Source organism: Acinonyx jubatus, chromosome D4, assembly GCF_027475565.1.
Source record: "Acinonyx jubatus isolate Ajub_Pintada_27869175 chromosome D4, VMU_Ajub_asm_v1.0, whole genome shotgun sequence".
NCBI lineage: Eukaryota > Metazoa > Chordata > Mammalia > Carnivora > Felidae > Acinonyx > Acinonyx jubatus.
The window spans coordinates 34,012,223-34,038,521 of record NC_069391.1 but is presented as its reverse complement, the minus strand read 5'-3'; the positions used below and the strand labels follow the sequence as shown (position 1 = coordinate 34,038,521).

General features: G+C 44.3%; 1 protein-coding gene across 2 annotated transcripts in view; it reads left to right on the top strand.

Moving 5' to 3' along the window:
* The window catches only part of CCDC180 (coiled-coil domain containing 180), a 66,572-nt gene extending 51,516 nt beyond the window's left edge, over positions 1-15,056 (top strand). Inside the window, exons 32-38 of one of the 2 annotated variants that reach the window (XM_053204912.1) lie at positions 153-294; positions 3,208-3,368; positions 3,910-4,047; positions 4,783-4,894; positions 8,066-8,171; positions 8,948-9,083; positions 10,234-15,056. In XM_053204912.1, coding sequence (XP_053060887.1) covers positions 153-294; positions 3,208-3,368; positions 3,910-4,047; positions 4,783-4,894; positions 8,066-8,171; positions 8,948-9,083; positions 10,234-10,365 — 927 coding nt within the window. In that variant the 3' untranslated portion in view covers positions 10,366-15,056. Of the gene's footprint in view, positions 1-152; positions 295-3,207; positions 3,369-3,909; positions 4,048-4,782; positions 4,895-8,065; positions 8,172-8,947; positions 9,084-10,233 lie in introns of those variants that run through there. The other variant, XM_053204913.1, reaches the window with a different exon arrangement.
* The last annotated feature ends 11,243 nt before the right edge of the window (positions 15,057-26,299 follow it).

Sequence of the window (26,299 nt, the reverse complement as noted above, 5' to 3'; positions counted from 1 at the left end):
TATTGGCAGTGGTAAAAAGGGCAGTTGGGTAGGAAGAGTGACATCAGGAGAATGGGCTAGAAGGTGTGGAGAGTGGGGTGGAGGATGCAGGAGCATGGGCCAGAGCCCCATGGTGAGCATCCTTGCCCAGACAGCATCGACCTCTTTTGCAGGAGTTTTACCGCAAAGAGAAGCACTCAGTCACCAGGCCTGACTGCATGTACGAAAACTTTGACCAGTGTGCAGAGAATATCTGCAAGAGGATCCTGGAATACCATGTCCAGACAGACGAGTACCATAACTCCTGCCTCATAGGTGGGTCTGGGCGGCAGGCGGGCAGGCAGGTCGAGGGTGTGGCACATGCCACCACTTAAGCAGAGCCTGGGCTTCACAGCCTGGAGGGTGCCCTCCTGACCAGGAGGTCACTGAGGGAGGCACAGGAGCCTCCCTGTGAAAAGCTGCCATCTTGGAATTAGGTAAAAACATTGATCAGATTTAACTGGGAGGCACAACAACACTGAAAAAAAAAATGACTTTTCTTGAGAAATCTGGTGATTTGTATCACTAAAAATGTTTTGTTCATTGCACAGGTAATTTTGACAGCTTTATTGAGATAGTCACATACCACACAATTTGCCCGTGTAAAATCTCCAATTCAGTGGATTTTAGTATATTCTCAGAGTTGGGCAACGATCACTACTTCCCTGTCCCTCCATCACTGTCCCAGCCCTAAGCAACCACTCAACTACTTTCTGCCTCTGTAGATTTCCTATTCTGAGCTTGCATATGCACGGAATCACTGTGTGCTCCTTTGTGACTGGTTTCTTTCATTCTGCATAACATTTTCAAGGTTCATCCGTGTTGTAGCATGTGTCAGTATTTCATTCCTTTTCATGACTCACTCTTATTCCATTGTGTGCATATGCCACGTTTTGTTTACCCTGCATCAGTAGACATTTGTCTGTTTCCACCTTTGGCTACTGTGAATACTGCTGTTATAAACATTCACATACACGTTTTGTGAGGACATACGTTTTCCTTTCTCTTGGATATATAGCTAGGAGTGGAATTGCTGGGTCATGTGGTAACTCTGTATTTGAACGTTTGAAGAAAACTTTCCACGGGTATTTGTTAAGTATCAACTGTATGCCTGGCCCATGCTGGGCTCTGATGACCCCGATAGACACAGCCTCCTGGAGAATAGGGACGTGAAAACAGGCAGGTAGAATACATCTTGCCATTTACATTTATTGTAATGACATTAAAGAGGCTGTGAAAACACACCCAGCGCCCACCTTTGCCCATTTCTCCACGTTCTTCTGCATCTTTGTCCGTAGCCACGCATGTTTTATGCGGTTGTAAGTCCTAATTATTCCTGCTGTGTTGGGTAGAAGAGGGAGATGATTGGAGGAGAGCTAGACCTAGTTTCAAGGCCTAGCACTGCCTTCTCTCTGCCTTATGACCTTGACCAAGTCACCTCACCTCTGTGGGCCTCAGTTTCCTTGTCTGTAAACTGGAGATAAAGACAACACTCACTGTGCAAGTTTTTTGAGGATTAAGCCCACTACACAGACTTGCCATATACAGAGGAAATAACCAGTGGTGGCTCTCACTACTGTGGCTATAGAATGACTGGCATTGAAACTACTGGAGCATTTTGTTTCTCTAGCTCAGAATGTCCCCATGTGAAGTCTGGGATCCTATCCTATGTGACCTTCCTCAAAAGAAAGGTTCTGTGGTCAAACGTATGGGTTTGGGAAATGCAGAAGATTATGTCACTCTCTGGAAGAGTCACAGTTCCCATTAAATGGAGACTTCCATTTCCTGAAATTTGGGAGTCCAGTATCCTGACCACCTTTCCCACTGAAAACATTTACAAGTATTGGATATACCATTTTGGGGATGAGCTCTTTTAATTGATGAGCTACCCATAAAGTAAGAAATACACAAGGGTCCCACATTGGGTGAAAATAGGAACTCCAAGAAAGAAATTGAACAGTAACACATTGCCGTAAGGATATTGCTGACTCCCAGGTGAGCTTGAGCCTTTGTTTTCATGGCCTCCAGGGCTTTGGGAGCAGAAGACAAAGCCCCAGACCACCCATGGTGCAAAGTCTGGAAGGACACAAGCCACAGAAAACTGGGACCACCCCCTCAGGGCTCTAGCTGCAAAGTGGGGTGAATGAGACAGAAACCAAGTCCCCCTCCCCTGTCCTTCAGCACCACCAGCAGTAGCAACTAGAAGGAAACTGTCTTATTAAAAAACCTTGGTACTGGGTAAAGCAGAAGGGAAACTCTAATAAGAATCTGTAACTATAAAATGGCCTTGGTGCCTGAAGTTAACTTTGTTTTTGTAGATCATCCACAAGACCTCCAACCGACAATTTAGCTTAAAATGGTCTTGAATTAGTGGTGCCCAGATGCTTATCTGGTAGACACCATAAATCCTTTCTAGAAAAGAAACCCACCTTCGATTCATGCCTCTAAGGATTCTCACAAGTCAAATTCCCAGAAGAAGAGCTCACAATAAACAAACAACACACACACACACAGGGAAAAGACCCCTAAAGCATGAGGCAGCAGAAGGAGATCAGTAAAGACTTCAGATACTGAACCTATTAGACACAGAATATAAAATAATGTATTTATTACAGTTAAATTAAAAAGGACACTGGAAACATGAGGAAGGAGTGAGAGACTATGAAAATGACCAAATAGATAGGAAAGAGAACCACATAGAACTTCTATATTGGAAAAATAAATAGTTGAAATTTTGAAATTGTGAATGGCTTCTACTATCAGAGAAAATTTCCAAAACACAATGCAGAGAAACAAAGAGATGATAGTCTGGGAGAGGTAAAGGGATATGGATGAGGAGGTAGGTGTAACATAGAGCTACTTAGGGGTCCCCAGGGACAGAAGGGGACCAGGGTCGAGGCAATCTTTGAGGAGATAATGGATAAAACAGACTCCTCAAGGCTCCATGCACTTTTCATAAGCTGGGAAGTCCTGTAGAGTATTGAAGAGAAGTCCTTTGAATTTGCTTAATCTAGTATTTTCTGTACTGCTCTGACCACAGGATCCCTCCTAATGAGATAGCTATGACCACATTGTAGACCAAGTCCTTCTCTTTGGGAAATTGCTTTGGGGCTTTGTGGGAGAGATCACTTCAGCAGCTTGGCTCTGCTCTGTTCCCTCGCCTGGTCCCCCACCTCCCAACTCCTGTAGAATTACGGGCCCAGATGAGGAGATTTGAGGAGCTGCTGCCCCAGGTCTGCTGGCTGGTGATGGAGAACTTCAAAGAACAGCACTGGAAAAGATTCTGTGCATCTGCCAAAGAGATCCGGGGACAGTTCTGGGATTATCAGGAGAAGCTGGAGATAAGGAAGGTGGGAGCCCCAGGACTAGTCCTCCTTCTCTGGGACCAAGGGCCCCTGGGAGCTCAGAAATGGGGGCAAGGCATAGGCAGAACTGGCCAGGCTGGCATTGTTGCATGGGGACTAAGGGACACAGGGCATTGGAGAAATGCCTTCTTCTTCATAGAAGGTGTTCAATAAACTCCTTTTTTGGATTTAACGAGTGGGTCTGCTGATTCTGTGGGAGTGTGGTCATTGACATGAGCAGCAAAGGTCTACCTGGCTCTTGGAGCACAGACATGGATGCCATTGATTTTATTGGACTTAAGGCTCTGGTTATACTGGGGCTGCTGCTCAGCTCTCCCACTCCCCAGCCCTCAGAGTCAGCTCCAGTCATGCCCCCATCTTGCCTTCTCTGCCTTCCTCTGTCCATCCATGGCCTTTCCCACACCCGGGTCAGAGCACACAAGTCTGACTATGGCCATTTAGCAGAGGGCATGGGCCCGTGACATTCTGGCCCTAACCTAGAGACCAGGTCAAAATCCCCACTGATTTCTGGATTGTTTGATTAAAGGATGAAAATGCCCAGAAGCTCCATCAAAATCTCGGACATCCCGCACATATCCAAGAAATGGAGTCTCTGTGTCAGGTGGAAGAGAAAAGGCAGAACGATTTAGACACTGTGATTATGGCAACCAGGGAGAAGCTTGAGGTCAGTAGTGCCATTGGCTGCTGGGCCTGGATGCTGAGGGCTGTACTGCCCCCAGAGAGACTCCCCCAACTGACAGTCCAGCAACAGCACTGAGCATGGCCCCTAGATGGTACCCTGGCGAAAGGGGTCATGAAAGCCAGCAGGTTTCATAGAGCTGGCTGGTCATTACTGGCTGGCTTAACTTGCATCTTTTGATTTCTAAATGAATTAATTACAAAATTACTAATGAGAATTTTTTTCAAGACCCACATCTATGTATTTTGTGTTTAGTGAATAACCTCTGGGTGTTCCTTGGCCACCTCTTTTTTTTTAATGTTTCTTTATTTTTGAGAGAGAGAGAGAGAGAGAGAGAGTGTAAGCAAGTGGGGGAGGGGCAGAGAAAGAGGGAGACACAGAATCTGAAGCAGGCTCTAGCCTCTGTGCTGTCAGCCCAGAGCCCGATGCGGGGCTTGAACTCACAAACTGTGAAATCATGACCAGAGCCGAAGTCAGATGTTTAGCTGACTGAGCCATGCAGGCGCCCAGCTTGACCAGTTCTAAACCATTTCCTATCTTTGAGCCCAGTCAGCTCTTGGGAGAGGCCTCTTGGCTGAGGACCAGATGCCACTTAACTTGGACATAGTTGACTCATGGCTTTGGTCTCGTCTCACCTGCCAGCTCCCCAAGTCCTCCCTCAGCTGGCCTTGGGGGCAGACCCCTCTCCTTGCAGCCGCAGACTCCCCATGTTCCCTGCAGGAATTCACCAGGAAGTACGGCCGGTTTTTCATAGCCAGCCTGGCCACCTTCACCGAGAAGTTCCTGCTGCAGTTAGATGAAGTGGTCACCATCGACGATGTCCGGGTTGCAAGTAAGTGGTGCCGTGGACCTTGTGCCTGAGCCCCAGGGGTGGGGGTGAGGTGGAGGCAGATGGGCCCAGGGCATCTGCTTTTCCCCAGCTCACTGGAATGAAACCAGATTCTCTAACGAGAGGGCTGATGGTTTTTGGTTTTCGTTAACAGTAAGGTGTTGTTGTTTTTTTAATGAAAAAAGTAAATCCCAAATGGGTCAAAAATTATATGTAAAAAAATAACCCTAATAGTAAATATTTTCATAATCTTGGAGTAGGGACAGCTTCCCTAAGTAGGAGATGAGAGCCAGAAGCTGTGAAGGCGATGGCTGGCACTCCTCCATGGCCAAAATAAAAACGAAGAAAAATGTCAAAAACTTGAAAGAAAAACCACAACTGGACAAATGTTCCTAACAGGCTATAGGCCAGAAAAAGACCTAACCTCCCCCATGGTAGAGGTTACATTTCTAAAAAGAGGCGAAGGACAAACACATGCAATGCAAAAGAGAAGCAGTTCATATGTCCAGTGAGTATAAAAGATGCTTGACCTCGCTGAGGATGAATAATGAGAATGTAAACACTATTAAGATATCACTTTTCACCAGCAGCCTGGCAAGGTTTGCAAATTGAGTGACACCCAGCCCTGGTGAGAATGTCAGAAAGCCCAGGTACCACAGAGACCCCTGGAGAGGTGTACATCAATATCCCTGTCTTGGAGAGCCCTCTGTCAGCACCTGTCAAAATTCAGACGGTGTATACCTTTCACCCGGCAGTTCTAACACTAGGAATATATCTGACAGAAATACTTACACAATTTTTCCAAAGATATCTTTCCAAGCATATTCATCACAGCACCATTTGATGTTGCAAAGAACTGGAAACAACACTAACATCCACGTGTAGATGATTGGATCAGTAAATTATGGTCCCGATGTACAAGTGCATACTGGGCAGCCGTTAAAGGGGGTCAGTGTGTCTACGCGTGCCAGTGTGCAGAGTCAGGAAGGAATACTGTTATGGGAAAAAGCAAGTTCACAATTAGTACTTATCTATGATACCATTTTTTTTAAAAAGTGCATATGTGATATAAACATATATTCACATATATGTATGTGAATCTGTGTGAGGGACAGACACAGAATGAGAAAGACAGAGCCTGAGGGACAGGTCCCACACTGTTGACAATGATCACCCCTGGTGGGTGGAATGGTGACAGACTCCTAAATTTTTTTCTTTTCCCCCGTTAGGTGATGTTTAAACTTTTTCTAACGTGTGTTTTGCTTTTATAACTATATAAAGATTAATATTTTTTTATTTTGTTTATTTTTGAAAGAGAAAGAGAGACAGAGACAGAGCATGAGCAGGGGAGGAGTCAGAGAAGGAGAGCGACACAGAATCTGAAGCAGGCTGAGACTGTGAGCTGTCAGCACAGAGCCTGATGCCAGACTCAAACTTATGAACTGCGAGATCATGACCTGAGCTAAAGTCTGACGCTTAACCGATTGAGCCTTCCAGGCACCCCAAGGTTTAAATCGTATAGTAAATGTTATCCATTTACTTACCTAGTGAGTAATTAAAATATATTACTTTTATTTTTAAGAGCTTTTGGGATCCCTGGATGGCTCAGCTGATTGAGTGTCTGACTCTCGATTTTGGCTCAGGTCGTAATCTCATGGTTTGATCAATCAAGTCCCATATCAGGCTCCATTCTGAGCATGGAGCCAGCTTAACTGTCTCTCCCTTTCCCTCTACCCCTCCCTGACTTGCTCACACGTGCACTCTCAAAAGTTTTTATTACAAAGACAATTCATTGTAAAAATTAAAAACTTGGGGTGCCTAGGTGGCTCAGTTGGTTAAGCGTCTGACTTTGGCTCAAGTCATGGTCTCACAATTCGTGGGTTCAAGCCCTGCATCACGCTCTGTGCTGGCAGCTCTGAGCCTGGAGACTGCTTCGGATTCTCTGTCTCCCTCTCTCTCGGCCCCTCCCTTGCTTGATCACTCTCTCTCTCTCTCTCTCTCAAAATAAATAAAAACATTTAAAAAAATATTTTTAATTAAAAACTCAATCTTAATTACAAAGAAAGGGAAGAACACAGTCCTTCTACTCAGAACTAAGTGCCCTTAATGTTTGCTGTCCCATCTTTCCAGTCCTTTCCTTTTGGGCACAGACCTGAGTGTGTGTGTGTGTGTGTGTGTGTGTGTGTGTGTGTGTGTTACAGGGTGTGTGCTCTTCCATGACCTAATTCGCCCTTGGGTGGACATTGGTCAAGCCAGTCAATCATCTTCTTGAGCATTTTCACTTGCTGTGCATTGCACTTTATTCATTAGTCCCCTGCTGTTGAACGTGGGGCCATTTCCAATTTTTCACTCCTATAATTGTGCTGAAGGGAACATCTTCATCCTTATATCTCTATTCTGGGGCAGTAGGTTCCTGGAAGTGGACTTTTTGGGTCCCAATGTATATGCATTTTGAGGTAGTGGTCATTTTCCCATATTGGAAGTCTCTGTGTCCAGTGCAGGCCTTGTTTGGGAAAGCAGGGCCTGCAGAGGCACTAGAGATGAGGCCTGAAGGAGGCTGGGCAGAGCAGGCAGCAGGGAAGCCACTCTTGGTAACTTGGAAGGAACCATGGAGCTGGAAGAGCCCCGTACCAGTCACAGGGAGGCCTCTCCTGCTGTAACTCCGGCTTCTGGGCCAAGCATCCTGGCCCTGTCCTCCCTGGCAGATCGGGGCAGCTCCTGCCTGCTGACTGTCACTCGGCTGCTGCAGCCCCGTCAGGAAGGCACTTGAAAGGACAGGTCAGTGAGCCAGATATCAGAGGGACAACATTGAATGTGTTTGCCCCAGGGATAGTTCAGAACCCATTTGAGCTAGTATAAGCCAAAGAGGGGTCTATAAAGCTTATTTGGAGGCTTGTGGAAGCTGTGTGAAGGTCAGAGCGTTGGGCTCTGGGCTTTGGAGCTGGGAAGACCGCCTAAATCACACCTCCCATCACCAGCCCCCCCACTCCCCCTGGGCCTTCAGATATGGTGCTTTCAGCTTCTCTGTGGGACTGGGCTCTGCCTCCCACTGAACACTCCAAGTCGGGAGGAAGGGAGCAAGCCCTCATCCCTCTAAACGTAGGGTCGGGGGAAATCCCCTTGATCTCAGCCCGTGTGTGAGGCTATGGTCATAACCTGTCTTTTGCCTGCCAGGGATGGAGCCTACCAAACAGAAAACATCAATCCTCATACGGAGGAAACTCTCTAGGCTTTCCCTGAAGGAAGAAAGTGAGAAGCCCCTGATTGAGCGGGGGAGCAGGTAAGAGCCAAGAGCATTAAAGAATACCACCAATGGCTGAGTTTGCTGGAGCACGAGGCAGCGGCATAGTCAGGGGCAACTGGAAGCCTTGGAAAGGCATTATGTTCTAAGCCTCAGTTTCCTTGCCTGTGAAATGGGCATGGAAGCCCACCTTCTGTGGTATTACAAAGAGAAAGTTTAATGAGATTGTACTTAGAGTGCCCCTGGCACACAGTTAAGAGCTCACCAGCTATTAGTTCCTTTGATAAGGACCCACAAAGGGGCCCCCAAAGAAAGGGAGGCCCATCCCAGTATGGGGCACATTCTTGAGTCACTGGTTGCACTGTGGAGCGCTGCATGTGTGATAAGAGCTGTGAAAGTCCTTGTTCTCTGTGCCCCAAGAATGTGACTCTGGAAGAGGAAGTAAGGCGGTGATTTGCCCAACACAGTAGGAAAAATGGGCCAGGAATCGGTGACTGCCACCTGGCTGGCCCACTGCTGAGGAAACTGAGGCCTGCAAAAGGGAGACAACTAGAAGTGCAGCATTCCTCTCTCCCGTGCAGAACCCAAGACCGGCTACACACATGGATTCAGTGTGAAAGTAGGAAAAAGAACTTGAAGAAACTTAATGTTAAATGCTCAGTAAGGTTTTTCTTTTAAGGCAGACATTTAAAACATGATCTTTTAAAAAATAAAAAAAGGCAAAGATATGCCAAACGTTTCCACCGGGATTGGAGGGTGCACTGTGAAGGATGATGACAAGCATGTCAGACTTTTACATGCATGTTTATTTGTAGGAAGTGGCCAGGAATCAAACCCACTGAAGTCACCATCCAAAACAAGATTCTCCTCCGGAAAACATCATCCATTATCACCACCAAAACGACCCTGGGCCACCTGGCGGCTGTGGAAGCCCGAGATGCCGTCTACCTGGTGAGTCGAGAGACAGGGTGCAGATGGGCATGTCCTAGGGAGCACAGGGCAGCTCAGTTTGGCTGCCTTGGGAAGAAGGGAGCTTTCTGTCCCAAGGTGCCCTCATGTTTGGCCCATGGGGAAGGTGACCCCTGCCAGGGGGCCCCAGAGCATAGTGTCAACACTCAAGACAGTTAATGTTCGCAGACCCATGTTCGTGGGTCATGTCCAATCCCAGTGATAGTGTGGGTCTGATGGCATGAGCCCCAGTGCCAAGGGGAGCCCAGCTGAGGGACACCCCACCCAGACTGAGGGGTGAAGGAAGACCTCTGGAAGAACAGTTGAGTCAGAGTGAGGGGACAGAGTAGTAAGAGGCACAGAGGCCATGGGAGCAGTGGGAGGCAGTGGGTAGAGCAGCTGGCAGTTACTGAGCACCTGCCATGCTTCTCTCAACATGAGGCATCTCACTGACTCCTCATAATGGCCCCATGATGGAAAGAATTGTCCACCTAGTACTGATGAGGACATTGAAGCTTAAAGAAATGTGTCCCCCTCGTGCTGCTATGAAGTAACAAAGGCAGGATTTGAGCCCAGTGCCTATTAGTCACCCCTGGGGCCTGTCTAAAGAGGAGGCTGCACCCAGATGCTGCCTGTGGCAGTGTTGGTCCTGGTGCCGAGAGAGAAATCTTGTCCTGCCCAGGGTACAAGATAGGCTGACCCCACTGGGGGAGAGCCCACGCCCTTCCCTGGCCACTATGCCAAGCTTGGGCAGAGGGGACACCTCTGTCGAGTTCAGTAAGGGCTCAAGGTGTGGAGGGATCAGCCTTACATGGAAACCAAGTCCCCTGAGCTCCAAGGAAGCCACAGTGCGGGATGGCAGTTAGGAATGGTACAGAGTCCAGAATCATGGGGATGGGTCCTTGTCCCTGCTCAGCCTCTTTCTAGTTGGGTGACCCCAGGCAAGATTCTGAGCCTCAGTTTCCCCATCTATAAAACGACTGGACCTGCTGAATGGGTTGCTGGATAGATTACATGAGAAGTGATTTGTGGAACCCTTGTCAGTGTCTGGAGTAGGTTAAAAACCACCCGCCAGTGGGGTATTGCATTCCTGTAGGTCCCAGAGTCCAAAAGTCCCTCCTCATCTGGCCTCCTCCTGCTGGTTTGCTCCCAGAAATATTTAGCATTATTTGAAGAGGAGTTGAAGAAGATCCAGGACGACAACACATTGCAGGTGAAGGAGGCTCAGCGCTGGAAAGACAGCTGGAAGCGCTCCGTGGATACCATCCAGGGCCTGTACTTGTGACACCCTCAACCCACCCCACATAAAGGTTCATTTTTTATGGACTCCTTCTCTATCCATCTGTCCGCCCATCCATCCATCCATCCGTTCATCCATCCCTGCTCTATACCCAGCACAGTAGCTTCATCAGTGACCAGGACATGGTGTGGTCCCTGCCCACGTGGATGCGTAAGGAGGACAGAGGTGAAAGGGGGTTCCATGTGGTTATCAGGGTTGGTGGGTCACAGGATTGGGCCACTTAAAATAGAGACCAGTAATTCAGAGGACATAATTCCAATAGGCATGCTTGGCACTTCATCTTGGAAAATGAAATAATAAAATTATCTGGGCATGGGTATATTTACATTTAACAAAGTGTAAGATAATTGCAACCATGCAACCCACAAAGAATTCATCCAGTCTTGATTGGGTATCTGCCTGGCAACTTGCCTGACCAAATTATAGCATTTTGAGGAAAATCTTCCAGGACTCCTTAATTTTCCTAGGGGCCCCTTAAATCTTGTGAGACTCAGATCCTTCCCTCTGGAAGCCTCCATCTTGCATCTTCCTTGCTGATTTTCTCTTCCTTGATTAAATGGCCTAACCACGCCAGATCTCATTTGTTAGTAGCTTTTTGTGGCACTTGGATGGACTGCTTACATTCCTTCCTTGATTTCATCAACTCCTGTTCCTTTTACCTGGTTTGCATTTTGACTTTGCATCAGTTTGGATTTTCCTATGCTTTACCTGTTTTAATGACTTGATGAGGTAGGCTTTTGCTCCCATTTACAGATGTGGAAACTCAAGTTCAGAAGGTCAAGACAACCTCCTCAAAGGTATACAGCCAGTATAGCGCCTCAGCATACTTTTTGGTTCCCCAAAAGTGGACAAAGACTTGGGGGCAAGCCATTGTTTTGGAGATGATTCCAAGAAGCATGAATGAGGTCATGGGGAAGGGGAGCCTGGAAGAAGCCTTGGCCTTGCTCTGGGCCCCTTCTAACCCTCCTCCACACACACCAGACACATCTGTCCTCCTCACCTGTCCCCCACCCTGCATTGCCTGTCCCCTGGCCTGTCGTTGACCTACCTCCTGACCTGTTTTCCTGTAGCCACTGTCCACACTAGGGACTGTGGGCTCATTGTAGTTCCAGGTGCTCACAGAAGTGGACTGCAAGACCCCAGTCCTTCTCTCAAAGCTACCCTTGGAACCTTAGGGACTTCCCTATCGAGCAGGTAGTTAGGGAAATGGATGCCACTGCCCCATGATAGAGCTGCCTCCAACCTCTTTCCATTCTCCCTCTTGTAAGTTCTCCCATGTCTGCTCTTTCTTGACCATGCCTCCATGTTCCCCACCTGAGAAGTCAGTGTGAGTGAATGTGCCTGAGCACATGTGAGGATGTGGAGAGGAAAATGACCTCCACAATGGAGAGGAGGTGGGCAGGGGCCCCCTGGCATCCTAGAGTTTCTCATCACCAAGTAAACTCTTTCAGGATGTGTTGAGCCCTGGCCTACAAGGCCAAAGCCCTTCCTTATCCTCTGGACTCTGCCCACCTCTTGGGCCCCAGACTGGTCCTTGACTCACTCTTGGCCTCAGTTTCCTAATTGTGCAATAAAAGCCTGATACAGAACCACATAAGTGGATGCTCAGTGAGGTCCAGCTCCTTCAAAACAGGTTGGAGTGTTGAGATGGAGTGATATGGGTACAGAAAGGAACACAGTGTATGGTAGCCAGGCTTTGTGTCCATGGCCAGGCACACACAAGGGGTCCTGGGGAAGACCCAAGAAGAGTGCATACACAAGCCCGCAAGCTGATGTGTACGCGTGTACATTGTACTAGTAGCTCCACGCATGAGGTTGGTCTCCTTCAGCCAGCTCTGTGCACCCCACAGCTGCTGAGGCCTGGGTCATATGTTCACCACTGGACCCAGCAAGGGCTGTCAGTCTCAGCCACTAGGATGAAGGGTGGGGAAGGGGCAGTTCCCTAAAGAAACACTAATGTCCTGTTCCCAACAGAAGAGGGCATGAATGTCAGCCAGGCAGAAGCACCAAGTCTCAGAATCATACAAGCTGCCTGCATACCTGTCTCTGCCACTATGCACAAAGGGCTGTGTCCCAGAGAAAGGGCCTATCTTGTACAAGGTCACATAGTGATTCAATGGCAAAGCTCCTATATTTGCCTATGTATAGTAGAAAATCCAGTAGAAAAATAATGTGGCACAAACAAAGAGATTTCTATCTCTTTCACATAAAAGAGCTCTTTTTTCTGTTGTGGGACAACTCCAGTGACCCCCACCCCAGGCAACTGGACGATAGCACTGACTTATTTGTGACTTACTGACAATAACCAGAAAAAATCACTTATGTTCCAGGAGAGGGGCCGTCCTCTTAACCTGCCCTTTTCTGTATTCACAAAACTTTCCTACAACCCCTATGGTGGAGGACATTTGCTAATAAAACAAACCAAAGACAAAAGCAAACCCCCCAAACCCAAAAAAGCTCTAGAGGCAGGCCGTCCTTATTGGTCCTGGACTGCTCATCATGGAAGACCACGGGTCATCTGTCCTTCCCCAGCATCTTAGCATGTGGTTTCTATCATCAAGGCTGTCCATGGTCCAGGTCTACACTTGAGACTGCAGGCAGGAGAAAAGAAGGAGGGAAAAGAGGCCCTCCCAGCTGTATCTGTCCCATCTGACCAGCCTCCCCAAAGTCCCCCATCATACTCTGTTCACATGTCATTGACCTAAACTTTGGTCACTCTTAGCTGTCAGAGAGGTTAAGAACTTTAGTCTTTTCATTTGTTGAATTGCTGCCCAAATCAAAACTGGTTTTTAAGCAAAGTGGGAATGAAAATGTGGAAACTACCAGTGCTCTTTCCTACACAGAACTTCAAGATGAAGAGGAGAGGGGGTTATTTCCAGGTGCGTGGGGCATCCACAGCCTCTCTTTCCTTGGTGTTCACTCATTCACAGAGAGAACAAAAAGTCTGTTCTAAACCAGTGTGTGAGTGGGATTGTGTTGATGTTTATCTGCTTGTCCCTTATAAGAAGACCTCAGAAAACCCTCTTCTATTTCATAAATGGGGTGGAGAGAGGTGGGGTTGTGAAGTCTTGTAGGCAAGCAACATGTTCCTAAAAAGCTGAGTCAAAATCATATGTCTGTAAGTCAAAGAATAGAATCTGTTGACCCCACCATGTTTGACCCTCATGGTGAATACTAGGAAAAATAATACGCAGAAAATAAAACTAATAGTAGTTAAAACTTCTTGTGGCAAAGTTTATCATGGACTAAAGATTAATGGAAGAAAAACTACATTTGGAAAACATTTTGATATGCATAATTTTAATTATTATTAAAAATAATAATCCCTAGGGATGACTGGGTGGCTCAGTCAGTTAAGCGTCTGACTTTGGCTCAGGTCATGATCTCAAGGTTCCTGTGTTCGAGCCCCACGTAGAGCTCTGTGCTGACAGTGTGGAACCTGGAGCCTGCTTTGGATTTTGTGTTTTCCTCTTTCTCTTCCCCTCCCCTGCTCACACTCTGTCTCTCTGTCTCTCTCTCTCAAAAATAAATAAACATTAAAAATTTTTTTAAAAATAATAATCCCTAAAATTTACAATAGCAGAATCTATAATCAGTAAATTATGATATGAACCCCAAATCAACTTACATAAAAAGTAATTGATCCTGACATAAATAATTGCAATGAATTAATAATAAAAGTAGATAAACTACAGTTGACTTTCTGTGCTATGTATATTTCTCAAATATTATCTCATTTAAACTTTTTAATACTTAATTGACTTCATATTTTAGAGCAGTTTTAGGTTTATAGAAAAGCTGAGCAAGGAACACCAATTTCCCATATATCCTATCCCGTGCCCCCACAGTTTACTCTATTTTTAACATCCTATAGTAGTGTGATTCATTTATTAAAATTTACGGACCAACTAAAGTCCATAGTTTACATTAGGTTTCAGTCTTTGTGTTACATGGTTTATGAATTTTGACAGATGCTTTAGTGCCATGTATCCACCATTATAGTATCATGCAGAACAGTTGTACAACCAACCCTCAGGCCCCATGTTCCACCCATTCTTTCCTCTCTTCCTCTCCCAATCACTGACAACTATTGATCTTTTTACCCTGTCTATAGTTTTGCCCTTTCCAGAATGTCAAATGGTTGGAATCATACAGTATGTAGCCTTTCAGACTGGCTTCTTTCATTTAGCAATATGTATTTAAAGTTCCTCCATGTACCCTATGACCCAGCAATAGCACTGCTAGGAATTTACCCAAGGGATACAGGAGTACTGATGCACAGGGGCACTTGTACCCCAATGTTTATAGCAGCACTCTCAACAATAGCCAAATTGTGGAAAGAGCCTAAATGTCCATCAACTGATGAATGGATAAAGAAATTGTGGTTTATATACACAATGGAGTACTGCGTGGCAATGAGAAAGAACGAAATATGGCCCTTTGTAGCAACGTGGATGGAACTGGAGAGTGTGATGCTAAGTGAAATAAGCCATACAGAGAAAGACAGATACCATATGTTTTCACTCTTATGTGGATCCTGAGAAACTTAACAGAAACCCATGGGGGAGGGGAAGGGAAAAAAAAAAAAAGAGGTTAGAGTGGGAGAGAGCCAAAGCATAAGAGACTGTTAAAAACTGAGAACAAACTGAGGGTTGATTGGGGGTGGGAGGGAGGGGAGGGTGGGTGATGGGCATTGAGGAGGGCACCTGTTGGGATGAGCACTGGGTGTTGTATGGAAACCAATTTGACAATAAATTTCATATATTGAAAAAAATAATAATAATAAAGTTCCTCCATGTCTTTTTGTGGCTGGATAGCTCATTTCTTTATATTGATGAATCATACCCATCATCTGGATGTACCATAGCTTGTTTATCCATTCACCTATTAAAGGACCTCTTTGTTGCTTCCAGTTTGGGGTTATTATTCACAATTGCTGTTAAATATTTTTTGCCGGTTTTTGTGTAGACATGTTTCCAACACTTGTTCGGTAAATACCTAGGAGCACGATTGCTTGATCATATGGTAGGACTATGTTTAGCTTTTTAAGAAACTGCCAAATTGTCTTCCAAAGTGGTTGTACTATTTTGCATTCCAACCAGGAATGTTGTTCAACACTATTGTCAGCATTTGACATGATCAGGGCTTTTTTTTTTTTTTTTTAATTTTCTTTTTTTTTTTTTAAATGTTTATTTTTTGAGAGAAAGAGAGGAAGCACGAGCGGGGGTGGGGCAGAGAGAGACACACCGAATTGGAAGCAGGCTCCAGACTAAGCTGTCAGCACAGAGCCTGATGTGGGGCTCATGCCCACTAACCATGAGATCATGACCTGAGCCAACGTCAGACACTTAACCAACTGAGCCACCCAGGTGCCCCCAGGGATTTTTTGCATTCAGCCTTTCTAATAGGTGTTTGGTGGTATCTCATTGTGGCTTTAATTTACAGTTTCCTAATGACATATGATATTGAACATCTTCTCATATGTTTATTACCATCTTCTTGTCTTCTTTGATGACATATTTGTTCAGATCTGTTGCCCCTTTTTTTTATTGCCCATTTTTAAAATGGTTTGTTTGAGATACTTTTTCTGGAGGTAGTGAGTTTGTTTTGTTTTTGAAATTTTATTTGTTGAGATATTGTTGAGTGTTAGGATTCTTTGTGTATTTTGGGCATGCTTATTTGCCATCTTCATATTTTCTTTGCTGAGGTGTCTGTTCAGATCTTTTGCCCATTTTTAAATTCAATAATTAATTTTTAAGTTTATTTATTTATTTTTGAGAGAGAGAGCACAAGCAGAGAAGGGGCAGAGAGAGAGGGAGACACAGAATCAGAAGCAGGCTCCAGGCTTCGAGCTGTCAGCACAGAGCCCAACATAGGGCTCAAATTCACAAAGTATGAGATTGTGACCTGAGCTGAAGTTGGATGCTTAACTGACAGAGCCACCCAGGCATCCCTCAATAATTAATTTTTGTTTTCTTCCTGTTGAGTTTGAAAAGTTCTTTGTGTATTTCGGGTATTATTAGTCCTTTATCATATAATATGTTTTGCAAATACTTTCTCCCAGTCTGTGGCTTATCTTCTCATTCTCTTAACAATGTCTTTTGCAGAGTAGAACTTTTAATTTCAATGTTCAGCTTATCAATTTTTTCTTTCATGGATCAATCCTTTGGTGTTTTATCTAAAAAGTTAGTGGCAGGTGCACCTGGATGGCTGTCAGTTAAGCATTTGACTCTTGATTTCAGCTCAGGTCATGATCTCATGGTTTGTGGGATTGCGCCCCACATTGGGCTCCACACTGAGCATGGAGTCTGCCTAAGATTCTAGGGGCGCCTGGGTGGCGCAGTCGGTTAAGCGTCCGACTTCAGACAGGTCACGATCTCGCGGTCCGTGAGTTCGAGCCCCGCGTCGGGCTCTGGGCTGATGGCTCAGAGCCTGGAGCCTGTTTCCGATTCTGTGTCTCCCTCTCTCTCTGCCTCTCCCCCATTCATGCTCTGTCTCTCTCTGTCCCAAAGATAAATAAACGTTGAAAAAAAAATTAAAAAAAAAAAAAGATTCTCTACCCCCGTCTCTCTGTCCCTCCCCCACTTATGTGCATGTGTGCAAATGTGCTCTCTCTCTCTCTCAAAAATAAGTAAAAGCTTAAAAAAAATAAAATAAAAAGTTACTGATAAACTCAAGTTCACCTAGATTTTCTCCTGTGTTATCTTCTAGGAGTTTTATAGTTTTACATTCTACATCACATTTTTGGTTAATTTTTGTGAAAGTTCTGTATCAAGGTTAATTTTTTTTTTTTTGCATGTGGATGTCCAGTTGTTTCAAAACCATTGGTTGAAAAGACTTTTGTTTCTCCATTGAATTACCTGTGATCCTTTGTTAAAGACCAGTTGACTATATTTTTGTGGGTATACTTCTGGGTTCTTTATTCTGTTCCATTGATCTATTTGTCTGTTCTTTCATCCATAACACACTATATCAATTATTGTAGCTTTATTTATAAAAAGTCTTGAAGTCTGATAATGCCAGTCCTCCAATTTTTTCTTCTCTTTCAATACTGTATTAGTTATTCTGTTTTTTTTTTAACTTTTCCATATAAACTGTAGAATCAGTTTGCCAATGTCCATAAAATGACATGCTGGGATTTTAATTGGGATCACACTTTATCTATAGATCAAGTTGGGAAGAACTGACATCTTGACAATATTGGGTCTTCCTATCCATGAACATAGAACATCTCTCCACTTAATGGTTTTTTGGTTCCTTTTGCAAGAGTTGTAGTTTTCCTCATAAAGATCTTATATATAACTGTTAGCTTGGCACTGCTTTGTTATAAAGTAGTCATCAGAAGATGCAAAATGTGGCTGTATTTATTTAAATAATCATCTAAATGAAAATGTAAATATTTTACATTCTTATTGAAAACCTCAGACCTTTAAGAATAAGTCCAAGAACACCGGTTTATACATTGACCTAGATTTCCATTTCACTTCTATCTTGTTAGCACCACAGCCCTAAACAGGTTGCTGGTGATGTTGTAAACATTGCACACAAGTTATAAAATCAGCTTTCCAGCAATAGGGTTTATGCAACATGTCATAACACCCACCCACAAATCTTGTAGTTTCAAATAGAGGCCACTTGATCTTCCCAGACACATTACAAGATCAGGATTGAGACTTGGAATCACCCAGAGCAATGCTTTTTTCAACTTTAGCAGTATAGGCTCCAAAACACCCAAGGAAAGATTGTGACCAGTTACCAATTCTGCTATTTAGAACAACTGGCCATTATCTGACTTACAAATACCTTCTAAATGGATCTTGTTTATTTGCAAAGAAATAACCAGCTGGAAATTAGAACTTTTTTCTGAGTGCCACTTTCAAGAAATTCATATCTGAGTTACAAATACCTTCTAAATGGGTCTTGTTTATTTGCAAAGAAATAGCCAGCTGGAAATTAGAACTTTTTTCTGAGTGCCACTTTCAAGAAATTCAATTAATTAAAGCTTGCTTAGAGGAGGTAAGTGTGGCAATTGACCAAGAGAAGATTTTAAGAAGGTTGTGACAGCATTCTCCAAATACCAAACAACCCCCGCTTTAGGGAGGTTTCCATTCTTTCTCTTTAGTCAACAGGTAACACTAAAGTTCACAGGTAGACACTCTAGAGAGAGAGTTTTTACACTCTAGAGAGAGAGTTTTTAGATCAAAATGGCATTTTGACATTCATAGCTGTCTTCCCAATAAGGGCAGGGCTCATACACAAGGGGGAGTTCCCTACTGATACAGAGGTGGTCCGTGCAGAGGAACGATATTTTGCAAATAGTCTGTAAGGGCTGTCTGTCTAGTTGTCTGGCCTGTTGTCAGCAAGCATCTGGAGAAGTATCAGGTCACACTCCTCCAGCCTGTTCTCCACCTTACCACCCAGGGTCCACCAGGCTTGGAGGTGAACACAGTGCCTTCCCAGGATGGAAAGGGTGTAGAGAAGAAAATTGGAAGAATTGACTGGAAACATTTGGAGACGTGAAAAGAAAAATTCCATGGATATAGAATGGCAAAGTAAAGATCAAGTCTCTTTCTGAACAATTGTCAGCCAGTAAATTGGTACCTGGATTTGGTGCAAGCCATTTGTTAACCTCTATTATGCAGGTCTATAGCTTGCCTTAGAGATTTTCATGGGGGGGGGGGGATGTTTACTTTGTCTTTATACTTTCTATGCATTTCCCTTTGCTTGCTTCTTCAGTCCCTTATTTCATTCATCAGGTATACATAGAGACAGCACAGCATTGTAGAAAGAGGATGGACTTGAGCGCTTTTCTATTTATTCATCCATTGAATAAATATTTATTGTAAGCCCAAATGTGCCCAGCGCTAGAACACTGCAGTCGTTCTGATTAGGGACTATATATATATATATATATATATATCATATATCATATATATATGAATATATATATGATATATATACATATCAACCTTCAAATCCATTTTTTTGGAATATGTACTGCACGAAGAGAGGGAAATGCTGTGTTAGTGCTTGCAGACTGTGTTACTTTCATATTAAGAACCACTTATCTGGAGGAAATCTCCTCTGGTGGCTTGCTCTGGCCAATACCTTGTTAGCTCCTTTCTTAGGCAACAGCTAGCCTCCAGGTGCTATAATTTTTTTTTTTAATGTTTATTTATTTTTGAGAGAGAGAGAGTGTGAGCAGGGGAGGGGCAGAGAGAGAGGGAGACACAGAATTGGAAGCAGGATCCAGGCTCTGAGCTGTCAACACAGAGCCCAACGCAGGACTCGAACTCACGAATCGCGAGATCATGACCTGAGCTGAAGTCGGACACCCAACAGACTGAACTACCCAGGCGCCCCAAGGTGCTATAATTTTCTAATTGCAAATATAAAACACCCTGTTTGAAGGAAGTTGCTACTGAGAGCAGGGGCTCCAGTTTTAAATGGAAAAGGCTAAGTACAAGAGGATGAAGAGAGAATTGGAAAGAAGACCATATCTTCTACTTATGGGCTAAGTGAACTCCAGGAAGAACTCACAAAATAGTGTTTAATCTCCTCAGCATGTTGTAAGTGCTAGGGAGAATCAGGTAATTTGGGAGTGGGGTGATGCAGAATTCTAATAAAGACATGCATTCATCCCTGTCTGTTGGAGTAAACAAGAATGTCTTGTTCAGCTTCTCTTTGGGTAAGAATGGCTGTTGGGGGATTTCTAGAAGCAGCACTCAACCCCTATCTGACCCAGCACACTCTTTTTTCTTTTAGGTTTATTTATTTGTTTTGAGAGAGACAGAGCACAAGCGGGGCAGGGGCAGAGAGAGAGGGAGAGAGGGAGACTCCCAAGCAGGCTCCATGCTTTCAGCACAGAGCCCAATGTGGGGCTCAAACTCATGAAACCATGAGATCATGACCTGAGCCAAAATCAAGAGTTTGATGCTTAACTGACTGAGCCACCCAGGTGCCCCCAGCACCCTCTTTTATAATGAATATTTTGTAACCCCTCCCTTTACTTTCCTGAACTGAAATTCACAGATCGAATAACCTGGAAAACGTGTCATATGTAAAACTACGAAAAAGTTGTGTTTATACATCGGAGGCTTTTCAGCTACATGAATGACTGGCAAGACAGTCACATGTTGGTTGGGACAAAGGGAACTCCTTGGATATGGGGGAGCTGTTCTGCTGGCAGCAGGACAAAAAGCGACCAGCGAAGCTCACTAAATCCGAGGAGGTGCCCCCCATCACTGTGAAAACCTAAATTAACCTCACGAATGTCCAACGTGCCCTGGGCGGGGTGGGGGGGGGGGATGATGTTGCTCTCATGGAGACCCACTAAAGAATGGGAATTGTCCAAAAAGCCTCTAGTGAATTCTCTTTTGCTACTTACTGGGTTAATTTTGCCACTTAAAGGGAATCTAACAAAAGATTTTGATTTATTCAAGGTCAAACAACTAAGTGGCAATGATCCTCCCAGAGTATTACACTTTGAATCTGAACACACATTTTTTTAAAAAGATATTATTTTTCTATGTAATCTCTACCCCCAATATGGGGCTCAAACTCATGACCCTAAGATCAAGAGTCGCATGCTCTAACAACTGTACCAGTCAGGGGGCTCTGAAACCACATTTTCTTGAATACTGTCTGCATCTTTGATTTCAGGATCAGCTAAGCTATACTAAGCCGTAGACTTACGTGGTTCCTTCTCTTTGCCTCCTCCATTCCTAACCCCTAGCATCAACTGCAGTATAATTTTTGTACCAGTCTGTTTATTGATTGTTACAGAATCAGTAATGCTATAGTTGCTTGCCTTGCTTAAAGTATTAGTCACCCCACCTCCATGCCCTACCCCACATCTGGGTCCTTAACCTGCTGCCAACTTAATACCTGCATCCTGGGAGTTGTCCTTCTCTCTGGGCCTTGCCCAGGGCTGGGCTGTGCAAATGAGCCACAGCTCTAGAGGGGCAGAGGCCATCTCTTAGAGAGCCAAGACCCTCCCCCGTTGGTCCTATGACCTTGCTCTACACAATGTGGCTTTAAGCTTTCGTTATCCCCTGTGTTCCAGTGTTCAGTGGCTGGGTGGCCTCTACAGCTTTAGGGATCAGTCCCTTCTGGGGATTAACCCCTTTCAGCTGACTCACCTTGGAGGCCTTTGTGGGCAGATTAGGGAGTTTTGCTTGATCAGCACATCCTCAGCTTTACCAGGGCCTGGATTTTAGCAGCGCCCCAGCAATCTCTCCCTTCAGTGTTTTGTTTTGTTTTGTTTTGTTTCTCCTTACTCAGTTAAAACAAATGCAATTGTCTAGAAATTCCTCTGCATTTGTTGGTGAGGCAATAGCTGACAGGAGAGGGTGTGATCATGATGTTAATGATTAAAAGTAGATCTGTCCAAAGATTCCATGTGTTATGCATCTATTTTTCCTGGCCTTATGTAAGCAAAAAGGTGAGGTGAGGCTGGACTTAGTCCACGTATGTAACTTTGAACATGTTGTTCAGCTTTAAGAAGGACTTAGAATTATCATTGCTAAAATTATTTGCAATTAAATAACTCAGAGGAAAAAAGATGAATACAATATAAGTCTTTTCAAGTTGTTCACAAGGAAGATGAGACCCGGGACCATCTCCTACATCCTCCCCTACTGTAAACATTTTTGAGGGACAGACAAGGTGCTACAGGAGCTCCACTAAGGGAGCAGGTCACTTTCAGGTGGGGCTTCAAGGAAGATTTCCCAGGAGAGGAATTAATGAAGACCCCAAATAATGCCACAGCCAAGTCCCTGCAGCTCATCTGGTGGTAGGCAAAGAGATAGAAATGAGAGTTTGGGATTGGGTTTCCTCATAGGAGACGATCTAGAGAAGAGGCAGACGAGGTCAGATGGGAAGTGACATGGGGACAACCGGGGTGTCTAAAATTGCCACTCCAAAGTTTGAAGAGTGGAAGAACTGCCTACCACAGCGGAAACGTCAGAGAGACCCTGTGAGGGAGGGTTGGGAGTATCTCTTTCTTAGACCGCATTGCAAATGCCAGAAACCCCATCAAGTGAGATAAAAACAAAATGAGCTACAGGCGTGCTCTTGGAATGCGGTTGCCGTCTCCCCTTCTTCCTAAGTGGTGCTTGCTGGACTGAGAGAAGGGAAGGAGGGAAGGACAGAGATGCACCTCAACCAGTGGCTTTGGTCTTGTCTGCCTTGTACGGGTGTTTTGGTGTTTGTGTCCAGTGTGGCTCTCTCCAAACAGGCTCCCCAGGTGTAAACAAAAATGCATGAAGGGCTTTAGGTGGACATTTCACACTGGACATATTCCCACCTTTCTCAGCCCAGGATAAGGTGGCAATAAAGCCATCTTCCTTTCTTATGCCTGGGCCTTGATTGGCACTCCTTTCCCATGACAACCTCTCAGAAGTTTTTGGATGGGCACAGATTACTTGCCAGGCTGTTGCCCACTGGCCAGCTGGTCTTGGTCCCCCTACTATCTGTCTTGCCTACACTCAAAAGCCATCCGAGCAGATCACAACCTCTCAACAGCCCTTGAGGATGGGAAGTGTTCCTGCCTCTCCTGAAAGAGAGACACAGATGCTCCTGGCCCTGACTCCTGTCATCCAAAGATGAGCTTGGGCTTTTGCTGAGAGAGAATACCTTCCACCTCAGTCTTGTTCATTCTGAAAACTCCGTTCTTTGGCCTCAGGATATATGCCCTCATCTAAGGCAGTTTTTAATACAGTTTCCTAGTGGGACTTAAGGTGCCCCCAAAATCTTCTCTGACATCATATGCCAAATTTCATATCCATGTGTTACTCTCCCATATTCTGACCTCCTATCCCACAAGAGGCAAGAGCCATTGTGTCAGAAGAATAACCAGTTTTTGTCATCCTTTGATATCATCTCCGATTTCCCTGAAATGCAATTATATATCCAGGGCATGGGAATTAATTCTTGAATTCCCTGGGTTTGGGGCCATTTCCAAAGAAAGTTAACAAACTTCCTAACCTGTCCTTGCTATGTCAGCTTTCCATGGACTTCTGAGAACCTCCTGGCATGTCTTAGCCAAAAATCTACCTGCAGAATGGACACTTTACCCAAGAACATATATGAAGGGCCAGTGAACACATGAAAATATGCTCAATATCATTAGTCATGGGGAAATGCAAATTAAAAAACCTCAATGTGATATCTGTATACATCTGCTAAAATGACTAAACTTAAAATGACTGACAATTGCAAGGACTGGAGAAGATTTAGAGCAACTGGACCTGTCATACACTGCTGGCAGGTGGGAGGAGGGAGAACAAAATGATGCAGCCATTTTAGAAAACAATTTGATAGTTTCTTACAGTTAGTCATACACATATTCTGCAACCAACAACTCTACTCCTAAGTCTTTATGCAAGACAACTATATGACCACACAAAGACCTGCATGTGATTGTTTACAGCTGTTTTTTTTTTAATTTTTTTTTCAACGTTTTTTATTTATTTTTGGGACAGAGAGAGACAGAGCATGAACGGGGGAGGGGCAGAGAGAGAGGGAGACGCAGAATCGGAAACAGGCTCCAGGCTCCAGGCTCCGAGCCATCAGCCCAGAGCCTGACGCGGGGCTCGAACTCAGGGACCGCGAGATCGTGACCTGGCTGAAGTCGGACGCTTAACCGACTGCGCCACCCAGGCGCCCCCTGTTTCCAGTTGTTTTATTCACAATAACCCCAAACTGGAAATAACACAAACATGTATCAAATGTGAATAAACAAATTGTGACATATCCATACCGGTGATGGCATCTACTCTGCAATAAAAGGAAACAGACTACTGATAGATGTGGCAACATGGGTGACTCTCAAAAGCATTATGCTAAGTGAAGGAAGGCAGTCACAAAGACTCCATACTGTATGATTCCATTTATATGACATTCTAGAGAAGGAAAAGCTCTAGTGACAGAAAACAGATCAGTGCCTGCCAGGGGCTGGTGGTAGGGGGAAGAAATTAACTCTAAAGAGGCACAGGGGAAATTTCTGAAATGATGAATTAGTTCTAGATCTTGATTGTGGTGGTGGACACACGATTGAATACATTTGTCAAAATTTACCAAACCATACATTTAAAATATGTATTATTATTATATGTAAACTATTCATCAAAAATCTGATTTAAAAAAATTTTTTAATGTTTTTTTTTAGAGAGAGAAAGAGAGAGACAGAGACAGAGCATGAATGGGGGAAGGGCAGAGAGAGAGGGAGACACAGAATCTGAAGCAGGCTCCAGGCTCTGAGCTGTCAGCACAGAGCCTGACAGGGGACTGGAATCCATGAACCGTGAGATCATGACCTGAGCCTAAGTCAGATGCTTAACCGACTGAGCCACCCAGGTGCCCCCCAAAATCAGTTTTTTAAAAAACTAGCTGCAGAACGTCATTTGTCTTTCTATACAGTACAGTCCACAGAATCCCTTTGAAAGGATGAAGAATCTCAGACTTGAGGTCAACATACATTGCTTTTATGATTTACTTTGCATGTTGGACTCTGGAGTTTTTCCTAATTTTCTTCTCCACTGGCACTCTTTCCACTGGGAGCTGCTTTTTACGTCTTTCCTATCATAAATGTGGAGTCAGACGATGTCATGAGCACTGCAGAGTCCAAACTGGGTCTGGCTATATTTTAGGTCTATTAAACCCACTGCAGTGTTTGGAGCAGATTGCAAGGGAGAGAGATCCTAAATAGACTGAAATACAGTAGCAGGGATGAAGAGAAGTGCCGGGGAGAGACATTTGGGCAGATTTAGTTAGGGACTAGATGTGGGAGTATAAAAGAGAACAGCATTCAAAGGAGATTTTGAACAGTTCCCCATTGCCTTTGGGGAAAAGCCCAAACTTCTGTGCATGGGCTATAGGGCCTTCTGTGATTTACTTCCAGCCAGCCTTTTCATTGCTTGCTATCTCTTTTCACTGAATCAAAAGACCCTCAAGGGTGCTTGCCTGGCTGGCTCAGTTGGTAGAGCACGTGACTCTTGATCTCAGGGTCATAAGTTTGAGCTCCATGTTGGATGTGTAGTTTATTAAATAAGTAAGGAAATAAATAAGAAATAATTTTTAAAATGTTCCTCAAGCATAGGCTTGTGCCTTAGCAGAGTAGGCGTTCCATGAAAGTTTGTTATGTAACAGCAGGTGTTCAATATGTACTACTTGATTGTCCATTCAACTACCAGTGGGTATTGGTTTTTTTCTATTTTTGGCTATTGTAAACAAGGCTGCAATGAATATTCTTGTCTAGGTCTTTGTGTAGACATATGCTCTCATTTCTCTTGGGCAAACTTTGGGTAAATGGAATTGCTGGGTCATATGGTAGGTTTAGTACCCCCATACAATGGGATACTACTCAGCAATAAAAAGATATGAACTACTGGTACACAAAACAACATGGATGAATCTCAACGTGTTTACATTGAGTGAAAAAAACTGGACCTCCCTCCTGACCCCTACCAAAAAAGACAGCACATACTGTATGATTCCATTTATATAAAACTCTAGAAAAAGCAAACTAATCCATAGTGACAGAGAGCAGATCAGCAGTTGAAGGGGCAAGGGACAGAGAGGCACAAGAGATGAGGATTATAAAAGTGACCCAGGGAAAACTTTTTGGAGGTGATGGTGTGCTGTTATGTTTATGGCAGTGATGGTTTCACAGCTGTATACATATGTGAAAACATCAAATTGTACATTCTAAATGTGCCGTTTACAGTATGCCTCAATAGAGCTGTAAAAATATATACTGCTCGAAAAAACAGCAGACCTCAGCAAATGCTTATAGAATAAGTGCAGAGAAGTGTTCAATGTTGGTTTAAGGAATACAAACCGACACGCCCAATATATGTTGGTAGAATTAATGAGCACAAGAAATAAGTGAATGAATATTAGATGTTCAATAATTTTA